The sequence below is a fragment of the Ambystoma mexicanum genome, chromosome 6q, assembly GCF_040938575.1.
Source record: "Ambystoma mexicanum isolate Mex_15411 chromosome 6q, UKY_AmexF1_1, whole genome shotgun sequence".
In the NCBI taxonomy this organism is placed as follows: domain Eukaryota; kingdom Metazoa; phylum Chordata; class Amphibia; order Caudata; family Ambystomatidae; genus Ambystoma; species Ambystoma mexicanum.
The window spans coordinates 1450180103-1450205323 of NC_090937.1; the positions used below are offsets into that span (position 1 = coordinate 1450180103).

General features: G+C 48.0%; 1 protein-coding gene across 4 annotated transcripts in view; it reads right to left on the bottom strand.

Annotated features, from left to right (window-relative positions):
* UVSSA (UV stimulated scaffold protein A) overlaps window positions 1-25221 on the bottom strand; it is a 765945-nt gene that overhangs the window by 630112 nt on the left and 110612 nt on the right. For all 4 annotated transcript variants that reach the window (XM_069632154.1, XM_069632155.1, XM_069632156.1 and 1 more), the window contains one exon: window positions 17689-17798. In XM_069632154.1, the coding sequence (XP_069488255.1) occupies window positions 17689-17798 (110 nt within the window). The remainder of the gene's footprint in view (window positions 1-17688; window positions 17799-25221) is intronic.

The following is a 25221-nucleotide window of genomic DNA, read 5'->3' on the forward strand; positions in this document are numbered from 1 at the left end:
TGAACCATTTTGCTGTAGTTTTCTTACGTGATGGGGTGAAGGGCTTTTCTTTGGCGATGTCGTCTAGGGTTGTTGCGATCCAGGTATGAAGTAGGGCAACTTTTTTGTCTAGGTCTGCTTCTTCCATGGTTGATGCTTGTGGTTTGCTGAGTTCCAGGAGCTCGGTTAGGTTGGAGTTTTTTATGGTTCTCCAATTTCTTTTCATCATGATGGGTCGTTTTTCTTGTTGCTTTTTAGTTGCATCAGCCGTTGTGATTATGAATGGAATGATGAGGTGGTCGCTCCAAAGTATTTGAATTGGGGGTGCTGTGGTGATAAGTTCCTTGTTGGCGAAGATTGCGTCAAGTGTGTGCCCTGCTGAGTGGGTTGCTCCTTTGACTAGTTGTTGTAGGTTCATGGCTGCTAGTTGGGCGGTTAAGGATTTTTGTGTAGTTGCGGTTTCTTTGTCGAACCAAATGTTGAAGTCTCCGAGGATGATCAGATGGTGGTATTTGATGGCTAAAATGGTAATTGCTTCTGTGAAAGCGTCTATGAAAGTCGCATCGTAGGTTGGTGGTCTGTACATCAGAATGAATTTCAGGTTCGTTTTGGGATTTACCGAAAGTTGTAATATTAAGGATTCACATTTCTCGATGTTTAGTGGATCTTCCATTTTGATGGCCAAATGGTCCTCATGGATGATTGCTAGCCCCCCCCTCTTTTGGGTTTTCTGTTTGTTTGGATGCATTTGAAGTTTTCAGGCAGACAGTTGTTGAGGGTGATCTTGTAGTTGTCTAGCCATGTTTTGGTTACAAATAGGATGTCTATGCCTCCTTCTGACAGGAGGTCGTATCTTTCAGTTGAATTTTTGCACATTGACCTTGCGTTTATTAGGTTACAGTGGGTATTCTGTGTGAGATTTTGTTTTGAGGTTATTTGTTGTTCAGGTTTGTAATTGTGTCCGCGTTGATGTCGGTAGGATGAAGAACGGCGACGGCTGCTTCTTCATTGAAGCGGTCCAATAAGTTGATAACCGGGCTGATTAGTCTTGGTGTTTCTGCTGTGATGGTGTTCGAATGAGGATCAGCAGTGGTTTCTTCATTGAGTCCGATTGCTGGGTGGGTGGTAGAATTGTTGGTTGTTGGTGCTTCGCTGTATTGTGCGTGATGTAGTGGAGATCGATGTTGCCCCTCTGTTCTTGTGATGTAAGGGGTAATGGGGTCAGAGCCCTCCCAGTATCTTCTTGAGTGCTCCCATCTTCCGCATGTTTCAGGAAGTTTTTATTTGCCTGTTTCGAGGTTTCCATGTTGGGGTGTCGGTGTACCGTGGTTGTTGCGAGGTAGGGTGTGAGGTATAAGATTTTCTCTCTTGTAGATTTTGTTCCGGTTATGGCTGTGTTAGGCGTGTTTCCTTCCAATGGGGCTTCTTCTCGTGGGTTCTGTCGGTGTTGTGTGCTTGCGTCTCTTGTTGCACGATCTTGTTCTCTTTCTCGGCGTCCTTTTATGGATCGGGCCATATTCCAGTTTAAGTGCAGGCGTGGTAAGGTAACTGGTCCTCTATGCTGTGTTGTGCTGTCGCAGTGACCTTGGTTTTTTCTTTCTCTGGATACGCTGGGATGTACTCTGGCTTAGTGTTGCTTTTCTGTCGGTTGGTAGATGCGTTTCCTAAGGGTGCACCGTCGGGGGGGATTAGGGTGTTAACGGACCGCTGGAATGGGACTTCATTGAGTTAGGTTGTGGTGGGTTTGCGGGTTTTATAGAGTAATGAACTAAGCGCAGTTAGGTTATTTGATAGACCTGTATAGTGGGAGAGAGTACTATCAGTGCAATCTAAACGTCACGCAATGCTGTTTGGAGACAGAACCCCTGCTAGGTTTGAGAGACCTGTACAGTGGGAGAGTGGCCTTTTAGTGCAATCTAAACATTATACAGTGCAATTTGGAGACAGAACCCTTGCTAAATTTAAGAGACCTGTATAGTGGGAGAGAGGCCTATCAGTGCGATCTAAACATCATACAATGCAATTTGGAGAGAGAACCCTTGCTGAATTTGAGAGACCTGTATAGTGGGATAGAGGCCTATCAGTGCAATCTAAACATCATACAATGCAATTTGGAGAGAGAACCCCTGCTGGATTTGAGAGACCTGTATAGTGGGAGAGAGGCCTACCTGTGCAATCTGAACATCATACAATGCAATTTGGAGAGAGAACCCCTGCTGAATTTGAGAGACCTGTTGTTACAAATCGTTCACAACGGTGGTCTTTTCGGCGCCGGTAGCGCTTTATGCCGTCTGTTCACACCATTTCTCCCAAGATGGCGTCGCGGGATCGAATGGAAGTTCTAGATCCCTTTCCATCCATTGAGGAAACTCCGCCCGGTGCTTTGATCACGTTACTTAAACCACCAGAAGGGAAGACTCAGCGCGTTGCTACTGTTGTCGGTGGTCACGCTCCGTAAGTCTTTGCTTAGGGGAATTTCTGGTATTCGTATCCGAATTGGTTCTAAGCTTCCACCTCCTTACCTTAATGAAAACTGTCCATCTATCCTCCTCTTTCTCTCATAGACTGGCCGCTGCCCAACACTGTCACTCTATTAGGTTCAAGAGCTCGTTACCGTGGAAGTCGCCTTCAGACCTGCTTACAGTCCGTAGGTTACATCGCCTCTCCATTAAATTTGTATTTCTATACACAGGAATCCCCATGCAACACTTACCGCTTATTGTTTCTCTTGTGCCTATTCATTAGGAATTCCCGAACTACATCTCCCATCATTCATCACGGGAAAACATCTTTAACATCCATTTTCCTAGACTGGGTCGGTGGAATCAAACCCCCTTACATTTTTCCTACAACCTGTCCTCTCGTTGTACATCACTGACCCTGTTTTTCTTCCTCTCCCAAAGTCACCTCCAGTCCCGAACCTCTCAACAATCCCACTTCCGAGAAACGTCATCACAACAGCGAACTGCAGGATAGCTTCCTGGGAGACCCGCTCGCTGATTTGTTTCCACATCGAGGCTGCAGCAGAAGTCTTGTCTAGCTCCGTTTAATTGAGCGCTCTCAAGCCACCCAGGGTTTTCGCCCCTTAACAAAGGGTTTCCCTGAAGCATCCTCCATTTGCCGAGTTGGAGGCGACTGGAGGGTGCAACAGGTGAATTCTTACTAGCCACATCTCTCTACTGAAGACAAGGTAGGAAATCTCCAGTTGTCATGTTGTGGTGAAGCGAGCCATTGAGTTACCACAGTTACAATTAGCACGAAAGTTAACACCTGTATAGTGGGAGAGAGGCCTATCAGTGCAATCTAAACATACAATGCAATTTGGGGGCAGAACCCCTGCTAAATTTGAGAGATCTTTATGGTGGGGGGGAGGCCAATGCAATCTGAAAGTCATAATGTAATTTTGAGACAGAAACCCTGCTAATTTGAGAGACCTGTATAGTGGGAGAGAGGCCTATCAATGCAATGTAAACGTCATACAAAGCAATTTGCAGGCAGGGTCCCTGTTCAAATTGAGATATCTGTATGGTGGGAGGGAGGCCTAACAATGAAATCTAAGCGTCATATAATGCAATTCGGGCACCGGAGCCCTGCTAAGTTCGAGGGACCCGTGTAGTGGGAGAGAGACCTATCAAGCAATCTAAATATCATGGAGTGCAATTTGGGCATTGGGCCCTGCTAAATTTGAGAGACCTGTGTAGTGGGAGACCTGTATAGTGGGAGAGAGGCCTATCAATGCAATCTAAACGTAATACAATGCAATTGGGTGGCAGAGCCCCTGCTCAGTTTCAGAGACCTGTATGGTGGGAGAGAGGCCCATCAGTGCAGACTAAACAACATACAATGCAATTTGGGCACAGGGGACTTCTCACTTTGAGAGACCTGTATAGTGGGAGAGAGGCCTCAGTGCAGTCTAAATATTGCACAATGCAATTTGGGCACTGTGGCCCTGCTAAATTTTTGAGTCCTGTATAATGGGAGAGAGGCCTATCAATGCAATCCAAATGTCACCTAGTGCAAGTGGTCAGGTTTCAGTGGTAGAGCTGACGCTCTCCCCCGATTCAAGCCACTCCTACCTTACTGGTCCTAGTAGTTGCTGGTTGACGGCAGGCCACTGGCTTCCCCTGCTGACACCTCCTGGAGCTGCCTCTGTTGGAGCCGCCCTTGGGGTCCTTACCCGCAAGAGGCTGCTGGGCAGTATATGGTAACGGGGTGTGAGGATTGGATAATTCTTATCGGGTGGGCGTCTACGCCCATCCCTTTACATCACTAGTGCTAGACGTCACTAAAAGTATGACGTCTCATTGGTTCTAGTAGCTATAGGACCCTTGATTATTTGGTCCATTGTGATTAAGTCACTTACACCTCTAGACATAAATCTACACTTTAATTAGCAGCATGCAGAATGGTCACCCAGATGCAGTATGCCCCAAGATTCACCCTGCCTCCCTTCCATCAATCAGCACTTTAGGACTATGTGTCAATTAGTTGGCAGAGGATGGCCTCGAAACTGTAGCTTCTTATCAGGAAAAGTTATGGCATCCTCTGGTTCTGGGTGACATCAGACGTTGGTACCTCTCTGCGCCTGGCTGGTCATGTATTAGTACACCGTGGAGCTGCTTCATTTTCCTTCTATTTGTGTATTAGATTCTCCCTTCAGCCTTGCTACCTGCCTGGGCCTCCTTATCTCGACCTTCATGGGGCAGGCTGCTATGCTCTTAAGTTTCGATTCTTCGAAGTTGCCGCTCTCCTACCTTCCTTGGGTTGACCTCAAATTCCCAGGCATGAGCTGCTTCTTGCTAAGTTTCGATTCCGCTCTTTCGTCTGGCTTTTGCTGGTATATGAATCCTGGCCTGTTTGCCCCCTACCATCCTGGGTTTAATTCTGCTTTTGGAAAATGGATTTGCACTTGTAAAATGTGCTTCTTTGAGGTATATAGTTGGCGCTTGCCGCTATATTCTTCTACTAAGCATAGCAAGCAGTATTGTTTCCTTAGCTTCTTGCGTTCCAAGCCTATTTACAGGTGTTGGCTAGTTGCATATTTTCATCCTGTTTTATGGTTACATTTCTTTACATTTCAGCAACGCCTCTTCTTATAAGTCCATTACATCTTTATTCATAACGTTTCGTCTTTTGGTTGTTGTTTCGTTCATCTGTAAGTCTGTCCGGGCCCTTGTGTTGTCACCATTCGCCTTCAATTAAGGCCCTTTGGGTCTCTTCTGGGACAGTTTGCAAGTAGTCTTCATGTCATGTCAGCTGCTGGTATGGTTGACTCAATGGGTACGGTGCTACCCATGGTTGTCTGGTTATTGGCACTTCAACAGGTATTGCTCTTCTGATGGGCACTGGGCAGAGCCCTAGTGCTGCTCTTTACTGGTTTATTTGCTCATCATACATCACATATCTCGGTGTGTACGTTCCTGGTGCTTCGAAATGGGTGGCTGGAGTGCAGGCCATGTCAGGGACCTCCTCTACACAACTTTATTCTGCGGCTGTACTCAAGTGAGCAAGTCTGCCTGCATTTTCAATTGTGATGAGCTGCATTTACTGTATGAAAAAACAATTGTGAGACCTGTCATAATGCTGCTGTGGCCTGTCCTTATCCAGGAGGGTGTGTCTTCAGGTTTTGAGGTCTGTGTGTAGTAACAACACTGGATATATACATTTTGAATTGTTTCCAGGTGTATTTGTGCTCTATAAGAACATCTTCCTAGGCTTGCGCTGATGTGATTGGGCCCTAAATGATACGAGGTCCTGTTTCCTTTCCCCATCCTACTGGTGAACTCCAACCAAATGTCCATCCCAGGATTACCCCAAAATCTTCATATTGGTCCAACTCCTCATCCTCACCACTGTAAAGGCCTTCTTACTTAAATGTTAAGCAACTATACAACCCTGTCAGGCTGGTAGTTATTTAAGCATATCAACAGGACACCCGTTTGTTTGACAGTGGGCCCACCAATCCACAAAGTGCTTCTTTGGTAGGTGGCATTTTCCTTCTCATTAGATCCTGCTTAAACATACTGACAATCAAAGTTAGGGGCTATAATCAGAAATGTGGATAGCACGAGATAAACTCGTAGAAATCATATGTAGAGTTGCCTAATGAAGCAAGTAAACACTGGAAAACAAAATGGCAGGAACATTAGGAAGCATTGCTTAATGACTTGCTGCCTTTGTCGAGGGGATTAGCATAAAAAACACCCATGAATCAAGTGGGAGGAGCAGCTTAATGCCTTGCCACTTGGCAGTCTTCTGGGGAGTGTTGTGTTAAAAGAGAACACACTAAGCCTTGTTTTTCACATACAAAGGCAAAGGAGGGGATTTCAGAAGCAGACCCAGGGAATCAGCAGTGCAGTTAGAAGAACAAGTTACTTTCTTACCTGGTAACGTTCTTTCGATGGGATAGTCCGACGACGTATTCCATATCTATGACAGGTAATGTCCACAGCTGTGCTGCTTCGGAAAATCTTTGGCGTCTGCGTCGATGACGTCGATGCGCCGTCCCCGAGGACCTCCTCCGACGGCCGACGTCACCCGATGTGATAAGTAGGACGCACGACGCCCATAGGCTCAGTTATAGTTTTTTCCCAGAACGTGTGCCACCAGTTTTCTGCCAGTCAGACACACAAGGCCTTGCGGAACGCAAGCTGCAATCGCAAAAGAAATTCTGCAGCGGGGAAGGCAGGGAGGGAGCGATATGGAATACGTTGTCGGACCATCCCATCGAAAGAACGTTACCAGGTAAAAAAGTAACTTGTTCTTCGAGGGGATTGGGTCCTCCGATATATTCCATATCTATGACAGACTCCCAAAGCAGTACCAAGCAAGGAGGTGGGAAAGAATTTAGAATACAAATTTAGCATGCCCAATCAAATTGCGGAATAGAGAACTGCCTTGCCAAAGGCCAGATCTTGCCTTCTGATGGAATCGAGGGAGTAGTGACGTACAAAAGTATGTACTGAAGCCGAGGGGGCTACATCACAGATGTGACGAATAGGAACTCCCCTCTGCAGGGCAGTAGACGTAGCCACTCCCCTGGTAGAATGGGCCCGCAAGCCAGCCGGAGGATCCTTACCCGCCAAGCGGTAACACTGGGAGATAGCTAAAATAATCCAACGAGACAAAGTCTGTTTCGTCACAGCTTGTCCCAAACGCTTTCCAGCGTAACCAATGAAAAGTTGATCGTCCACTCTGACCCGGGACATGCGTGAAATATAAAAGCTCAACGCTCTCCTAGGATCAAGCCTATGGAGCCTCTCCTCTTCCTTACCAGGATGTGGAGAAGGATAGAACGCTGGAAGAACAACCTTCTGGCTCAAATGAAATTCCGAAACCACCTTCGGAAGAAAAGAAGAACGAACTTTAAGGACAAGCCTGTCCTTATGAAACACAGTGAAGGGTGGCTTAACCGAAAGTGCCTGTAACTCACTCACTCTGCGAGCGGAAGTAACCGCAACCAAAAACACAGTTTTCAGAGTTAACAGCCTCAAAGGGCAAGAATGTAAAGGCTCAAACGGAGCACCCATAAGAAACTTAAGAACAAGGTTCAAATCCCAACCGGGCACCAGAAAAGGTCACGGAGGGAACACATTAGTGAGCCCTTTCAAACACTGCGAAATTAAAGGAATCCTAAAATAGGAACACTCTTCAGACGAGCGCTTAAATATGGGCAGCGCCGCCAGGTAACCTTTAATGGTCCCCACTTGCAAGCCCCTGTGGGCCAAAGAAAGCAAAAAAGACAGAACCATGGGAATGTCACATTCAAAAGGATCCACATTCTTAACTCTGCACCAGTCGCAGAACTTTCTCCAACGGCAACGGTACAGAGACTTTGTTGCCGGCCGCATGGCCGAGAGCAACACCTCCATCACGTCTTCAGGGAAGTCCCAATCCTTATACCTCAACCTTTCAGAAGCCAAGCGTGAAGGTTGAGGGATCTGACATCTGGATGGAGAACCTGACCCCCCCCCCCCCTCCCATGAGAGCAGATCGTCTCGGTAGGGAAGACGACGTGGAGGGCAGATGGACAAGTCGAGAAGGTCCGGGTACCACGTCCTCCGGGCCCATGCCCGAGCAATGAGGATCATCCGGGAACCGAACCTCCGTAACCTACGCAGTACTTGCGGGATGACGGGGACTGGAGGAAACGCATACAGCAGTGTGAATGACCACTCCACCACAAACGCGTCTCCGATGTACTGGAGCCGCTGAGTTGGTGTCAAATGGGACTTTTTTAAATTGAGGGAGAAGCCCAGCCTGTGAAGGGAGTGGCAGGTGACGGACAGATGATCCAGGACTTGCTCGGGAGAGCTCCCCCTGATCAACCAATCGTCCAGGTAGGGGTAGACGTGAATCCCCCCCTTTCCTGAGATGCGCTGCCACCACCATGAGCTTGGTGAAAACCCTCGGGGCGGAGTTCAATCCGAACGGCAGGACCCGAAACTGAAAGTGCGAGTCGCCAACCGCGAACCTCAGCTACTTCTTGTGCCTGGGATGAATCGGCACATGGAAGTAAGCATCCTTGAGGTCGAGAGACACCAACCAGTCCTGAAGTTGAAGGGCCTGGAGGACTTGAGAAAGAGTCACCATCTTGAACTTGTCCTTCCTGAGGAGTTTGTTCAAACCACGCAAGTCCATTATGGGTCTCAATCCCCCGTCTTTCTTCGAAATCAAAAAATAAGGCGAATACCATCCCTTGTTCCTCTCCGCTACAGGCACCAGTTCTATGGCGCCTTTCTCCAGCAGGGCTTGAATTTCCTGCGCAAGGAGCGGATCCGGACTCTTCAGAGAGAGGTTCCCTGGTGGATTGTCGTGAGGCCTCTGCCGAAAAGGAAGACAGTAGCCATGGGTTATGATCTCCAGAACCCACACATCCAAAGTAATGGCTTGCCACTCTACAAGATGCTGCGCCAGCCTTCCCCCAACCGGCGAACAATGGGACATGGCCTCATGACTGAGTGGCAGTGGCTGCGGCGTTGCCTGAGGGAAAAGAGGCAACTGCCCGAGCGGCCTTGGCACCTCGAGTACCTTTGTTTCCTGAAGCGCCATACCCCCTGAAGAAAACACTTTCTTCGCCCAGCCGTCAAACCATTTGTCGTCCCTATCCGGAGGGATGGTAGGATACAACGCCTGCTTTGCCGGGGCCGTAGCCGCCTGCACCACCAAACTCTCCGGAATGGGGTGCCTAGACAAGTAGCAGGGGTCGCTACTGGCTGGACGGTATTTTCGCGACAAAGACTTGCCCACTGCCGGGAGACTCTCCGGAGCAGTCCAAGCCGCCACCACCCTTCTCTGCAGAGCCATATGAAACGGCAAAACCGGGTCAGTGGGGGGACCAAGATCAAGGATGCCCGCAAGATCATCCTGAACGAACACCCCTGGGGGAGCAGACCAATCCAAGTACTCAGTGACCCGAGACATAAGGCGCCGATATGAAGAATCGGCATGAGTGCCAGGCTCCGGCCTACAAAACTCCACCTCCGGAAAGGTGTCCAATCCAATGGCATCATGCAGTCACTGCCTCAGGTCATCAAACTGGCTATGGCCCGAGATAAGCTCATCTGGTACCGTAACCGGAACCAAGCCGTCATCAGAGCCTTCATCACCCTCTGAAATGTACTCCAGGCGGGGAGAGGAAGACCTCTGGGGACCAAAGCAGTGCCTGACCTTAGCCAGAGCCTTTCTAGGGGCAAACCCCGTGCCACGGGGCCCCTCCGACACCACCGCCTTGAAAGGCGTCGAGGGCACCGAACGAGTCGGCGCCGACAGAAAAGGCGTCAACGTCGAGCGAATCGGCGTCGACGTCAACTGCAGCGCCGCCAGCATCAGCGGCGTCGACACAGGCCTCGAAGCCGGAGCTCCGAGCGTGTCTCTCGATGACCTAGGCGCCGACGGCGTCGACGACCCCCTCGGAGGCAGAGCCTCGAGAGAAATCGTCGACGACATTGAGCGCGTCGAGGACCGGGACCTGGACCTGGAAAGGGCATGGCGAGAATGGCTACCTTTGTCCGAGCGGGACCTCTCCCGCGAGCCGTGCCGACCACCCGAGCCCGAAGGCATACGAGCGGTGTCTCTCAACAGGTGCCGACCGACCCCACTCGGAGGCGCGGAGGGACCGGTGCCCATTCCTCCGGTGTCGCTTGCATGGAGGGATAAGCGACCCGCCGACGGGCGGAGTCCTTGGAAGAAGACGGGTAAGGCGACCGATGCCGGCGCTTCCAGGAATGCCTTGAAGAGGCGCAGTGCCGAGACCGACTCCTGGAAGGAGACCCACTGGACTTCCGATGATGACGCGGAGAGTCGCCCCTCGAGTCATCCGTCGAAAGCCCCGCAGACCTCGACTTCCGGGGCTTAGACACCTGGCCTACCGACAGCTTCTTCTTGCGTTCCCGCAAGGCCTTTGCCGTGAGCGACTGGCAGTCGACACAGTCGTCTGTATCGTGGGCTCCCCGAGGCACCAGAGGCAGGCGTCGTCCGAGTCTGTGAACGACATCTTGGACCCACAGTCCCGGCACTTCTTGAAGCCCGGACGCGGGGTTTAAGACGAAGTAGACATCGCCACAAACAGGTCTTCACAAAAAACCGAACAGGTTCAACAAACCGAGAATTGAAAACAGCAAACTCCAAAGAGTCGATGCGTACCGAGATTCACGAAGCGAACACATTCGCAGAAAAAACGGAACTGAGGCTATGGGCGTCGTGTGTCCTACTTATCACATTGGGTGACGTCGGCCGTCGGAGGAGGTCCTCGGGGACGGCGCATCGACGTCATCGACGCAGGACGCAGACACCAAAGATTTTCCGAAGCAGCACAGCTGTGGACATTACCTGTCATAGATATGGAATATGTCGGAGGACCCAATCCCCTCGAATAACAAGTTACTTACGTTCTTTCAAATGGATTTTCCTCCAACTTATTCCTCATCTTTGACATGTAATGTCCACAGCTGTGCTGCTTCGTTTTTTTTTTTTGGCTGTGGGTGCTCTGCGTCGATGGCATTGGGCCTCCCTCGAGGGTGACATCATCAGATGTTATAAGTAGCACGCACGGCTCCCGTAGCCTCAGTTCATGTTTTCCCGCCATCACAACGTGTGGCATACATGCCCACAATACAGCCTTGACTGTACTTAGCCTTGTTGGAACGAAAGCTGCAATGGCATGGGAAATTATTGAGAGGGGAAGGCTGCAAGGGCGATGAGGAATATGTTGGAGGAACATCCAGTCGAAAGAACATTACCAGTTGTTAAGTAACTTGTTCTTTTAATGGATTGTGTCCTCCAACCTATTCCTCATCTTTGACTTCCTTACTAGGATGAGGAGGAGGGTAGAAGGCAGGTAGCACCACATTCTAGCTCAAATGAAATTCTGAAACTACCTTTGGCAGGAAGGAAGATCGTACTCTCAATACAACCCTGTCCTTGTGGAACAAAGTAAAGGGTGGCTTAGAAGAGAGTGCCTGCAACTCGCTCACTCTGCGAGCAGATGTAACTGCAACTAAGAAAACAGTCTTAAATGTTAACAGCCTCAACGTACAAGAGTGCAAAGGTTCAAATGCAGCACCCATCAGAAATTTTACGACCAAATTAGGATCCCAGAACGGTAGCAGAAACTGAGTGATCAGGGGAATCTTAAAATAAGAGCATTCTTCAGACGAGTGCTTAAATATGGACAGCGCTGCTAGGTAACATTTAATGATTAAAGAACTCTGTGTGCTAAAGAAAGCAAAAAGGAGAGAACCTCCGGAATTGAAGACTGAAAAGGATCAACAGTCTGTCCTCTGCACCAGTCGCAAAACTTACGCTAACGGCAACAGCACAGGGACTTTGTTGCTGGACGTCTAGCCGAAAGCAACACCTCCATTACGTCATCCGGGAGGGTCCCAATCCGTATATCTCAACCTTTCGGAAACCATGCTTGAAGGTTGAGAGTCTTGACCTCTGGATGGAGAACCCGACCTTCCTCTCGTGAGAGAAGGTTCTCTCTTTGCAAAAGACGCATTGATGGACAGATGGACATTTTCTAGAAGGTCCGGGTACCATGCTCTCCTGGCCCAATCCGGAGCAATAAGAATCATGTGGGACCCGAACCTCCGTAACCTTCTTAGAACTTGAGAAATGACAGAGATCAGAGGAAATACGTACAGACGCGGGAGTGACCAATCCACAACAAATGTGTCTCCTAGAGCTCTTCTCAGAAGAAATTCCCTTGAGCAGTACCTCTCACACTTCTGGTTGGCACCGGTCGCGATCCACCTGCGGGGTTCCCCAAAGGGCGAAGACCTCTTGAAGAACTTCCTGAGCTAGCTCCCACTCGCGGGAGACCGCGATCTGCCTGCTCAGAGCATTCGCCGCTCTGATCTCCTTCCGCCGCTAGGGAGATTCCTTCGTGGATTGCCCAGAACCAGAGCTGCATCACCTCCCTGCACAGTGGAAGCGACCCTACACCTCCCCTTTTGTTGAGGTAATGCATGGCACAATGTTGTCCGTCATTATCAGGACTTTCTTCCCCCTTACAGGCAGCAGAAAAGCTTTCAGTGCAAGCCTGATTGCCCTCAGCTCCAAAAGATTGTTTGGGCTACGATGAAGACCAACTATCGCTGATGGTCAGATCGCTGGCGTGAGCACCCCAACCTGTGAGGGGTGCATCCATCACTACAGTTACCTCTGACCACATCTGCCAAAAAGGTTCTCCTTTCATGTGATTTCCTTCACAGGCCAACCACAGAAGATCCTGGGAGACTTGGAATCCGAAGGAGATCCGACATCTTGCCAGAAAATTGAGACCATTACGTCGTGAGGGCCCATTGAAGGGACCTCATCCGCAGTCGGGCCTCTGGCACCAGAAAAATGCCGGATTCCACGAGGCCGAGCAACCTTAACAATTCAAAAGCCAGAAGATTCTGGGTATGTTGAAACTTGGTGACCATCTGGAGAATGTGTTGAGCCCTCACCTTCGGTGGCGAGTACACCCCCCAAAGACCTGTCCAATGCATGTACTGGAGCTGTTGGGAAGGTGTCATATGTGACTTCTTAAAATTGAGGGAGAAGTCAAGTTTGTGAAGGGATTGGCAGGAGACGTTGATATGATCCAAGACTTGTTCGAGAGAACCTGCCCTGATCAGCCAATCGTCCAGGTAGGGGTAGAAGTAAATCCCCTCTCTCCTGAGATGCTCTGCCACCACCACCATGAGCTTGGTGAAGACCTTCGGGCGGAGGTCAACCTGAACGGCAGGACCCGAAACTGATAGTGCGAGCCGCCAATTGCAAACCTCAGGTATTTCCTGTGTTTGAGATGGATCGGCACATGAAAATAAGCACCCTGTAGGTGCAATGACAGCAATCAATCCTGAAGCTGGAGGGCCTGAAGGATCTGAGAACAAGTGACCATCTTGATCTTGTCCTTCCTGAGGAACTTGTTCAAGCAACGCAAGTCCAAGATGGGTCTCAGTCCTCCAATAAGGGGAATACCAACCTTTGTTCCTCTCCGCCACAGGCACTGGTTCTATTGCGCCTTTCTCTAGCAGGTCAATATCTCCTGCACAAGGAGCAGATCTGGAATCTCCACAGAGTGCTTCCCCGGTGGATTGTCGTGAGGCCGTCGTAGAAAATGTATGCAGTAGCGTGGGATATTGTTTCCAGAGCACACGCATCTGAAGTAATGGCTCACCACTCTTCTAGATGCTGAGACAGCCTGCCCCCTACTGGTTAACAGTAACTCGTGGCCTTAGAACGGTTTTGAACCGGCTGGGGCAGTGCCTGATAGCAAAGAGGCTGCTGCTGGACCACCAAACTCTCCGAAGTGGGGTGAGTGGACAGGTAGCCGGGTCACTACTGGATGGGCCGTATTTCTTCGTCAGAGACTTATTCACCGCCGGAGTAGCCTCCGGGGCGTTCCAACATGCAGCCACCCTTTTCTGCAGAGCCGTATGAAATGGCAACACGGGGTCAGTAGACGGACCCTGATCCAAAATATCCATAAGATCATCCTGCTCAAAGTGCACAGGAGGCCTGACCAGCCCAGATACTCCACAACCCTAGACATGAGCCTTCGATATGAGGCGTCTGCATGCTCCACTGGGTCTGGCTTGCTGAACTCCATCTCAGGGGAAGTGTCAATACCACTGGCATTGTGCAAGGTTTGATAAAGATCCTCCATCCGACTCTCCTCTGAAATGAAACAATCAGCAACATTAGGGGTCCCATACTGGAGACCAAACGGGGCAACATCCTCATCAGAGTGTTCCTCCTCCTCATAAATGTTAGTGAGGGAACTAAAAAAATCCTTCCTCGGCAGAGGAATGACTCTTTTTCAAGCACAGGTCTCAAAGACTTAGCAGTAGCCTTCTTTGGAGGATCCACTTGCTCAGGGACATTCCCAGGCAAAATTGGCCCAGATGGCAACTATGGTGTCGAAGGCTCCGACAGTGTCAAAGGCGGTAGCGTCGACAATGGCATTGATGGCATTGAGGGCCCGATCAGCATACTCAACGGGCAAGGCGCCGATGCCTTCAATCCCTTTATGGGCTTCGAGGTGGTCGAAGGCTTCAACGGTTTCACCGGAGACGAAGAACTTGACCTTGGCACATCTCGAGTGATCTTTGTCCGAATGGGGCCACAATGGCTCCCAGTGTTTATCACGCCATTTACCCGGGCTCAAGGGCGCGCGAGTATCTGGCCGAGAACGTTCCTTGCCGGTTTTGACAGAAGGCGCGGACGGAACAGTGCCATGTTTATCAAACATTTTCATCATCGCCACCCGGAAGCATCCCACTCGTCGGGTGTCGATGAATTGGACGGGCATGCCATCCTTTTTGGGGAGGCGTTCGACGAGGAAGGTGACTGTTGGTGCGGTTTCCTGGAACGTTTCGACGACGAGTGGCGGGAGCCGCTCCTGGAGCGTGACCGCTTGGACTTCTTCCGCACAGGAGAGTCACCTCTCGACTAGTCGGTTGAAAGACGAGCAGATCCAGTTTTACAGGGTTTGGAGACCTTGCCTACCTTCATTTTTCCCTTTCGTTCTCGCAAGGCCTTGGCAGTCAACGGCTGACACTTCGGCCGAGACACCACAAACAAATCCAATGCGGATCCGTGATCGACATCTTGGAGCTGCAATCCCAACATTTCTTAAATCCAGACTTCGGTGTTGTCAGGGTAGAAGATGAAGACATAAATCACAGTAAGCACAAGGCGCGCCGAGTTTAACGAAGCAAACACGTTTGCGGAAAACACAGAACTAGGCTACGGGAGCTGTGCGTGCTACTTTTAACATCCGATGACGTCACCCTCGACTGAAGCCTTCGAGGGACATCGACCCGACGCCATTGACGCAGGCCACCATCTGCCAAAAATAAGTTGAAGCAGCACAGCTGTGGACATTACATGTCAAAGATGAGGAGGAGGACACAATCCATTCGAAAGGTCAGATTGCTAAGCTTACAGAAGCAACAGGAGCTAATCAACGTTGGTTCCAACCTTTCTGACGCTTAACTTCATCCCCTGTCTGTAAACCTTATTTATGCCCACTCTCCACAACCTTCCATGTGTAACTTTATTAGACTCTCCTAGTTATAACCGTATTACTGCATTTCCTTGAGATACAGAGCCCTGTCGCTTCACATCTAGGTTTAAACTACATAAAACCCAGCACATAAAGCTGAAGCACATTTTTACAGTGCAATACTTTCCAGGCATCTGAGACTAGCAGGAGGCACCATTCCACATAGCCTTTTATTGAGCAGTAACCCCTTTCCTGGCCTATCCCTCTCTAAAGCCAGGCCATTCTCTTCTCATCAACTGATATAAGAACTGCTAAGTGTTTATAACTTTAAAGACATTCATGCAAGGGACTTCTAGTTTCTCCCCATGTTTCTAGCCTGATGTCCAGTATTTTATGTTCTTACACATTTTTTGCAATAAACATTTGTTTTTAGAAATTGCCTGATTGGACATGTGTTGTTGCTTTTTCCGTTCTGTGCTAATTGTGCATCCCAGTTCAAACAACAGTGCCCTTTGAAGGTCAGCTTAATTTGTTTCCTTACTTGTTGTCATCTTGACAATGTATTGGTTCATAATGGAATCAAACCTTGCAATGCAACTGGGCATAATGGAATCAGTGTAATGCTAACTGAGCAGAATGGAATGAGGTCATGCAGTGTCAATGGGGCATGGTTTAAAAAGACATCACTGTGATAGCTGCACATAATAACAATCATGCTAGGTCCGTCAAGCTAACTGGGCCTATTGTACACCAACCATTCTGTGTCAACTTGGCCTGATAAAACTTCGCCACATGCGAGATAAAATAATCTCGCCATGTCTTGCTGACTGGGCATAATGTAATCTACATATGCTGTGCTAACCGGGCATATTGGAATGTGGCCATGGTGTGCTACCTGTGCACAATAGAAAACGTTCATAATGTGCTACTAGGCGCACAATGGATAGTTGGCATATTTTGGCAAATAAACACAAAAACTGAAATTTTAGTGCTAGTCGCACAGCATACGTTAATGTGTTCATTATATGCTTGCAGGACATTATCGATGTGTGTTAAGAGAGCATTACTGAATTTGAGTAGCGGCTATACGATAGCAAAATATGGCATATAGTGTGGGGAATTTACCAATGATGGCATTGTTTGCCATATGGCAATGGTGCGAGTATATTGCCATCTCATGTCAATACTCATCAATTGAGTTAAGTACCTATGTCTGATGGCAATACCTGTGTGAGAGTACTTGGGCTTCTGATGGCAACACCAGGTAGCAATATATGTTTAGCATAACACTACCTGATTAACGGAAATGGGTGAGAATCTAGGATGTATACTGAAAATGCAAATGTAACGCTTTTACAAAATCTAGAGGTTTTTCACTGTTCCTTCGGGATCTGTGGGGCTGAAACAGTCTTCTCTCCTAAAAGTACACTTTACGAGCAAAAAGCAGTCAAGATTATAGTGATCCTTGCTGCTTGACCCTGCTGTTTTATTGAGTTGTAATGATGAAGGTGGTCTTATAGCCATTATATGGATTTCAGGTAAACTATTAACTCATAAAATGAATGCTGCAAAATTCATCTTAGACTAAACATGGAAATCGACACAAAAACGTTTATTTGATGTTGTGCGTTAAATCTCCCCTTTATTGAATAACCAAATCACAAAATTTGTAAAATCTGGAGGCTGTTTATAGATTACACAAGTGATAGAGGGTCAGATGTGTTTAATCCCCAAATACTTGCTATATAGAGCTTTGCTAAGGCAATCTCTGTCCGAGTTTGGGAAACCGAGAGCAGTAACTGAAAACCCTCAGTCTTGAGTCTCGGAGGAGTTGGGACCCAAGGCAAATTCTTAAATCCATAGGATAGTGACAGGAGAGACACTTTGACTATGGGGTAATGTTCACTCTGTAAAATCATGTAAACAACTTGTATATTTATTTGCACTTACTGCACAGTATGATTGATTCAATTTAACTATGTATGAAAAGATAAACTTGAAAAATTCAAAATATATATTTTTTAAAACAAGCAATGGTCGCAAAAAGGTAGAGGTCAGTGATACCACTAAAAAAATGTCTCCTAAGGTGCATAAATGTTCTTTGTTCCTTGACATTAGGTGTTAGTAGTGTGTTTTAAACAAAAGAATATTGCATAGCGAGAAACAACAAATGTATGACTTTTAGGTTCATGTAAACGCCCTTTATCTACCTGTATCCAGGACTGAACAGTAGGCCAAAACTTATTCCTGAGGAGTTTAAAATTATCTGTGAGGTTGCTTACAACAGCAGTGTTATCTTCAGTCTCACGTATCTTCAGATCTGCCAAAAAATGTTTTAAAAAAAAGAAAAGAACTTGACTTCACATGCACTAAAACACCTCCACTTTTCACAATGTTTTATACACGTATCAATAGGAACATTCCATACTCCGACTTAAAAATTTATCTCACCACAATCTCTCCATAAAATGATGTGCAGCTTATGTCAATCAACTCCAAGTCATCCCAGGACTTTACCCACTACAGGCAACAGCCAACCAGCAACCACAAGATATTAATATAGCAATAATACCAGATCTGGTGGGCCGAATCGGGTGGTACAGCTTGGGGACCGATTTATAGGCCCGACCACAGACCCAGCACCGTCACCACCCGATACGGCGGGCCGGATTGGGTATTATGGCTATTAGCACCCTGGTTTTCGAATCAGTAGGTGCTTACAGCAATATATCTAGAATGTGAGTCTCCATACAGAGCCCCTCTTCTATTTCCATGGCAGCCCAGGAGGCTGGAGTGTAAGCAGTTGTGCAGACGCTGATGAAAGAAAATCGGGTAAGTGGAGGTGAGAGGAGACTGGAAACCCGAGGATAAGGGAGGTGAGGGTGGGAGAAGATGGTGGGGTAAGCATCCATTAGGCAGCTTGGAGCGCAGGCTGGGATCATGGGATTCAGCTGTGAACCAAGCAACCCAATTAGTTGGCCCCCACCCACCCCGGGTGCTAATTGTCTTTCACATTTGACCACTACATTGGTCGTTCAAAGCAACTTTACCCACTGCCAAATATCTGCTGAATTCTCAATTTTTACTTCAATTCCAAGACCTGTGCCATCAATCAACAAAATCAAACATCCTCTCAGTGACTTGCAGGATAGGTCACACAGAGTGGGAGGATGAGGTTTCCAACCTACAGCACAGGTGCACGATCATGAGCATTTTTAATTGTCCACGACTGATTTACCCGATTTCTGCTGACTAGTCCTCATCAAACATGCATACATTGATGTGCATTCCCAAAACACCTTCAATCCTTTCCGCTCAGGGTACATCCCATGCACTCTTGACTCCCTCTGCGAGTTCCATGAGTTGGGGGAGAGGGGGTGATGGTTAGCCTTGCATTCTAATGATGTACAGTCCCAGTGCAAATCCAGAAGAGTCCATTGACCAGTCAGTGTTGCCATGAGACAAATTGGATACCCATGTTGCCATGTAGGGTCAAAGCTACTGCCTGCCATGAAGAGCAGAGCAAAGGAGAGTGGTCAGAACCGGATACAACATGTTTATGCATGGTTCTATCAAATAATCGGAAAAGCAGACCATCTACATATGAGCATGGGTTAAAGACCAATAACCAGAAAACTTAGTTCCTATTATTTACAATTCTATTATCCATTACAAACAATATGAGACAATGCCATTTCATGGTTGGCAATTGTAACGCTCACCTGATTCCCGTAGAGGCGCCGGTCTTGACTGGGCGTATACCGTATCTTCAAAGGTGATGTGTAACACACGGCTGGCTCTTTGGGCTGGACCTCTGTGCACTGTATGTCTGACTCGAAGGGTAAGATGTCTGCAGATAGAAAATATGGGATTAAGGAACTGGGTTATTGAATGTCTCTCTCTTCTTCCCTTTCTCTTCTCCTGTAGAACCCCAAAGGTTAACGCTCTCACCTTAGGTAAGTGAACGCCGTGCTCTCCATCTGCCTCGGGGCAGGGTGCTGTAACCAGTTTCTTCACTGGATAAGGGGAGCAGGCCTCTTGACTTCAGAGGACTGCTGTCCGTCGTTTACTGCACGAACGGTAAGTTTCGAGTAATTCTAATGTCTTTAAAGTCTTTAGTAATGATGTTTCTTGTTTTGCAGGGTTCCGGCGATGGCGGATGACGGGCTGAAGTGAGTTGAAGATGGAGCCCGTGTGATGAATAGAAGCGCCTGGAAGCACGTAAGTAAGCGCTTGTTGCCTGCTTCACGATGCGCTCTAACTGTCTTTTTATTTTGCAGGTACAAGTTCGGAGCGGCTGCAGGGTGCCGGAATACCCACTGGGTTAGATGTGGAAAGGAGTAATGGCACGTGAGTATTAAAGTTCCCCAATGTCTTTAAACGCACCTTATTTTGTCTTTCAGATGCTGGATGCAGCGCCGAAGGCCTCCGGAGCGTGCAAAGAGTTGGTAAGCTTTTGTCTTTCAGATGCCGGAATGCAGTGTGAAGACCTCCGGAGCGCACGAAGAGTAGGTAAGCCTTTGTCTTTCAGATGCCGGAATGCAGCGCGAGGCGTTGGTGACAGCCGATGGACCAGGTAAGTGAAGAGCGGTCACTGAAGACCGTAATGCTAACCTGTTCTTTCTTGTCTTTATAGGTGTTGCTGAAGACTGGATTCAGGATGGTAAGCCTTTTTCCTTAGGCCCAGGATCAGATGCAGAAGACACGATGAGCTTTCTGCTGCAGAGGATGCAGAATAACGCAAAGCAAGATTCATCCATCGGGTGTGGTTTAAATAGCCTCCTGTAGTGCTTAGGTGGCTCCTTCCACAGCCACGCCTAGGTAAGAAAAAAGTTCCTGCTTTCCAGAAGAGTTCCAGTGTTCTGAATCTAGGGAGTGGCTCCTGCCCCACCCAACAGGAAAAGTAGTTCCAAACAGAAGAGGATCAGAGGCTCAACTGGCAGGCAAGTAAGCAGCATGGTCTGCTGCAGATAAGTCCACCCAAGCATTATGAGCCCGGCACTTCCAGCGCTGGGACTGGGCATATTTATGAGCCTGGTGCCACTGGCGCCAGGACTGGGTCCAAAAGGTCCCAATTGGGACTGGTTGGCACTCGGAACCTGGGTTATGGATCTGCTTCCAAGGGAGTTGGGAAAACCCTGACCTTTTGGAAGCAGAGATCATGACAGTACCCCCCCTCAAGGCCCCTCCCAAACCGGGCTTCTCCGGGGGTTTTGGCTTGTCAGGAAATGTTCAGTGAAATCTTTTGATTAGGCGAGGAGCGTGGACATATTCAGCAGGTTCCCAGGATCTCTCTTGGGGGCCGTAGCCTTTCCCGTCAATTAGGTAAAATAGTTTAGATTTGGAGATCTTGGAGTCCAGAATGCTTTTGACTTCAAACTCGAGTTCTCCATCAACTAGGATAGGTTTTGGAGATTTAGTTAGTCGGGTTTGAGGTTGCACAGGTTTTAATAGAGAGACGTGGAAGACCGGATGTATCTTCATGTGCGGGGGCAAGTCCAACTTGACCGCTACTGGGTTTACTATGGTAGTGATGGAATAGGGACCAAGGTATCTTGGGTTGAATGTGCGTGGCCCTTTTAGAGGTAGATATTTGGTGGATAACCAGACTTGATCCCCTACTTGATATTGAGGGGCTGCCTTCCGATGTTGATCTGCTCCTTTGTTGTATTGTTCTTTAGCCCTTTGAAGGTGAGAAACAGCTTCCTTAAAGGCTTGGGTGATTGTAGAATGCAGGTAGTCTACTGCTGGTGTTTCAAGATCTTGGAGGGGATCCAACTCCGAGGTTCGAGGGTGACTGCCGTACAAAAGAAAAAACGGGGTTTTCCCAGTTCCCGAATGGACAGAGTTATTGTAGGCATATTCGGCTATCCAAAGGATGTCTTTCCAAGTTTTTTCAGTTTGTTGCAGCATGCAGCGTAAATACTGTTCCAGAGTTTGATTGGTCCTCTCGGTTTGCCGTCGGTTTGAGGGTGGTGACTGGTCGATAGTCTCACATCAATTTGAGCCGACCGACAGCAACTTCGCCAAAAATGAGAAATAAATTGACTACCTCGATCCGAAATTAGAACCGAAGGAAAAAAACGTGCAGTCGGACGATGTTTTCGAGAAATTCTCGGGCCAGAGTTGCTGCTGTTGGCAAGCCTTTCAGCGGAATGAAATGCGCCATCTTGGAGAATAAGTCCACGATTACTAGAATCGTATTGTATCCGGAGCATGGAGGTAGATCGGTGATGAAGTCCATAGAAAGCGTATGCCAAGGGCGAGGTGGGATGTCAATAGGGCGTAAGAGGCCTGCTGGTCTTTCCTTTTGACTCTTGTTTTGGGCGCATACTCCACAGGACATTATAAAGTCTCTGATATCTTTTTTCCAAGACGGCCACCAGAAGTAGCGCTTGATCTTTTCTGAGGTCTTGGCCATAACGGGATGTCCTTCCATTAAAGAATCGTGATAACAAGAGATTTCTTTTTTCTGTAAATCTGTGCTGGGTAGGTATAATCGTTCTTGGAAATACAATAAGTTTTCCTTTACTGCAAAGTCCTTTCCCTGCAGATGCCAATTCTGTATGTCTGCTGGAGTTACAAGTTGCCTGGCTTTATCCTTAACTTCCTCTATGGATTCTGTGGCGATTACACCCAGAATTCTTTGTTCGGGAATGATTGGTACAGGTTTAGGGTTGATCAAGTGTTCTTCCACTCCCATCCGAGAAAGTACATCAGCTTTACCGTTCTTTGTACCAGGTCGATAGGTAATTATGAAGTCAAACTCGGCAAAGAATAATGCCCAACGGAGTTGTCTAGAGGATTGGGCTTTTGCGGTTTTCAAATATTGCACGTTTCGGGGATTCCTAATCACAGTAACAGTGTGTCTGGCCCCCAGCAGATAATGCCGCCAAGCCTTAAAGGCAGACTTGATAGCCAGAAGTTCCTTGTCAGTAATCGTGTAATTGATTTCAGGAGGCGAGAATTTGCGGGACCAAAATGCCACGGGATGCAACTGATTGGTTACCGGGTCCTTTTGTGATAGAACTGTCCCCATGGCAAGGCTTGAAGCATCAGTTTCCACGATGTAGGGGAGTTCGGGGCGAGGGTGTTTTAAGATTGGTGCAGAGATAAATTTAGTCTTCAAATCCTGGAAAGCTTGTTCCGCCTCGGTAGACCATTCAAAACGTTTGTTTTTCTTTAAAAAGGCAGTGATGGGCTGGACTATTCGAGAGAATTCGGGGATAAACCTGCGGTAAAAGTTAGCAAAGCCTAACATGCTTTGCACACCTTTTACGGAGGATGGTGATGGCCATTTGAGAACTGCATCGACCTTCTTTGAATCCATACGTACTCCGCCAGGTGATAATATGAATCCCAAGAATTCAACTTCAGTCACGTTGAAAACACATTTTTCCAACTTAGCGAAAAGTTTGTGTTGACGCAATCTTTCGAGGACCATTTTCACGTGTTTCCGATGTTCAGATTCCGATGAAGAATAAACGAGGATGTCGTCAATGTAAACAACAACACACACATCTATGAGCTCTCTGAGGACATCGTTCATAAAATATTGAAAGGCGGCCGGGGCATTGCAAAGTCCGAAGGGCATGACCTGATATTCAAATAGCCCATACTTGGTGCGGAAGGCAGTCTTCCATTCATCGCCCTCTTTTACTCGTACCAAGTGGTAAGCTCCTCTAAGATCCAGCTTTGTATATATGCATGCTTTTCTGACTTGGTCCAGGAGTTCAGGGATCAATGGTAACGGATATCTATTCTTAACGGTGATCTGGTTCAGGGAGCGATAGTCGATACAAGTTCTAAGGTCTCCTTCCTTTTTTGGAACGAAGAACAAAGCTGAAGAAGCAGGGGACTTGGAAGGACGAATAAACCCATTCGCCAGGTATTGATCCAGGTATTGTCGAAGGTGAAGGTTCTCAGGCTCGGTGAGGGCATAAATTCTACTACAAGGAGGAGTAGATCCAGGTATCAGGTCTATCTGGCAGTCATAAGACCTATGAGGAGGTAGAGAGTTAGCCTGATCCTTCCGGAAAACATCTTGGTATTCTAGGTATTCGGGAGGTAACTGGGGAGTCTCTGAAGAAATTGCTGCCAGTGCAACACCAGGTGGAGGGTGACAAGTAGAGACACATTCTGGAAACTGGACCGTTCTTGCTCGCCAATCGATCAGAGGATTGTGTTTCTCTAACCAAGGTATTCCTAGAATAATCTGAAACTGAGGGGCCTTGATCACATCGAACACGATCTTCTCATGGTGTCCATCTTGACTTACTAGCGTCACCTCTTGAGTGGTATGCGTTACTGGCCCGGAGGCTATCTCCGTACCATCCACCGTAGTAATGACGTCCTTTACAGCCTTGGGACAAAGAGTTAGATTCATCCTCAAAACCATTTCATGATCCACATAATTGCCGATGGCACCGCTGTCGACGTAAGCTTCAATTGCATGTAATCGATCCGGATTATCAGGGCTAATGAGGACCATAGGTATCACAAAATGCGAGGTCACGGAACTGGTTTTCACGCTCGGCAAGAGGACCTCTATTCTTGTCGGGCGAGGTCGTTTCCCTGCTCAGAGTTTGTAACTTTGGTAACTGCAGCTCCTACTGCCTTCTTGGCAGGTTTCACCAGACAGTCTCGAAGAAAGTGCCCTGAGTTTCCGCAATAGAGGCATAATTGCAACTGTTTTCTCCTTTCCCGCTCCTTTTGTGTTAGAGGACCTTTCAGACCCCCTATTTGCATGGGTTCCCCAGAGTCTACTCCTTTGGAAGGAGTTGGCGGTTTGGAAAATACTCGAGCATCAAACTTGGAACGATCGGCCTTCCTGTTCTGCAGTCTGTGATCTATTTGAACGACTAAGTCTATATAGTCCGAACAATCTTGTGGGGGATTCACTACTTGGGCTAACACATCTTTGAGCTCTCCACGTAGACCTCTATAAAACAGCGTAATCCTTTTGTCCTCAGGCCATTGAGTTTCCACTATCAGTCTGTTGAAAGACGCAATATAAGCCAAAAGGTCTTGATTACCTTGTCGCAACGAAAGAAGCTCATTGTCCAAGGCCTGCCCCTGTGAATATCCTGCGAACAGTTTTTCCATACTGAGCTGAAAAGCTTGAAAATCATGGAGAACCGGATCATCTTGATTTAGTAGAGGGATCGACCAGTTTGCCGCATTGCCACTAAGGTACGAAAGTACAAAAGCTACTTTAGCTTGATCAGTTGGAAAGGCTGCTGGCCGGCATAAGAAGTGCAACCGGCACTGATTGATAAATACTGCAAACCTCTTTGGGTCACCAGAAAATCGTTCGGGCGGAGCCAGAGGTACATTCCCAGGTAGGTTGATCTGCACTGGATTCATAGAGGATGTTGAAGGAAGATTTGCCCCTGATGCGGGTAACGGGGTTTGTCCGGCTTGTGACTGTAGCAATTGTCTAGCAAGACCGTCTGTTCTCTCCTTGGAAATAATTAGTTCCCTTCTTAGAGCATTCGTTTCCTGACGAGCTGCATGCACTTCTGCCCTTCGTTCCCCAAGTAACCGGGCTAGGTGGTCAGTATCCGAGGTTTCCATAGCGCCTGGGCGAGAGTTTTGCGGTAGGCTTTGCGTTCTGTAACGCTCACCTGATTCTCGCAGAGGCGCCGGTCTTGACTGGGCGACTACCGTATCTTCAAAGGTGATGTGTAGCACCCGGTTGGCTCTTTGGGCTGGACCTCTGTGCACTGTATGCCTGACTTCAA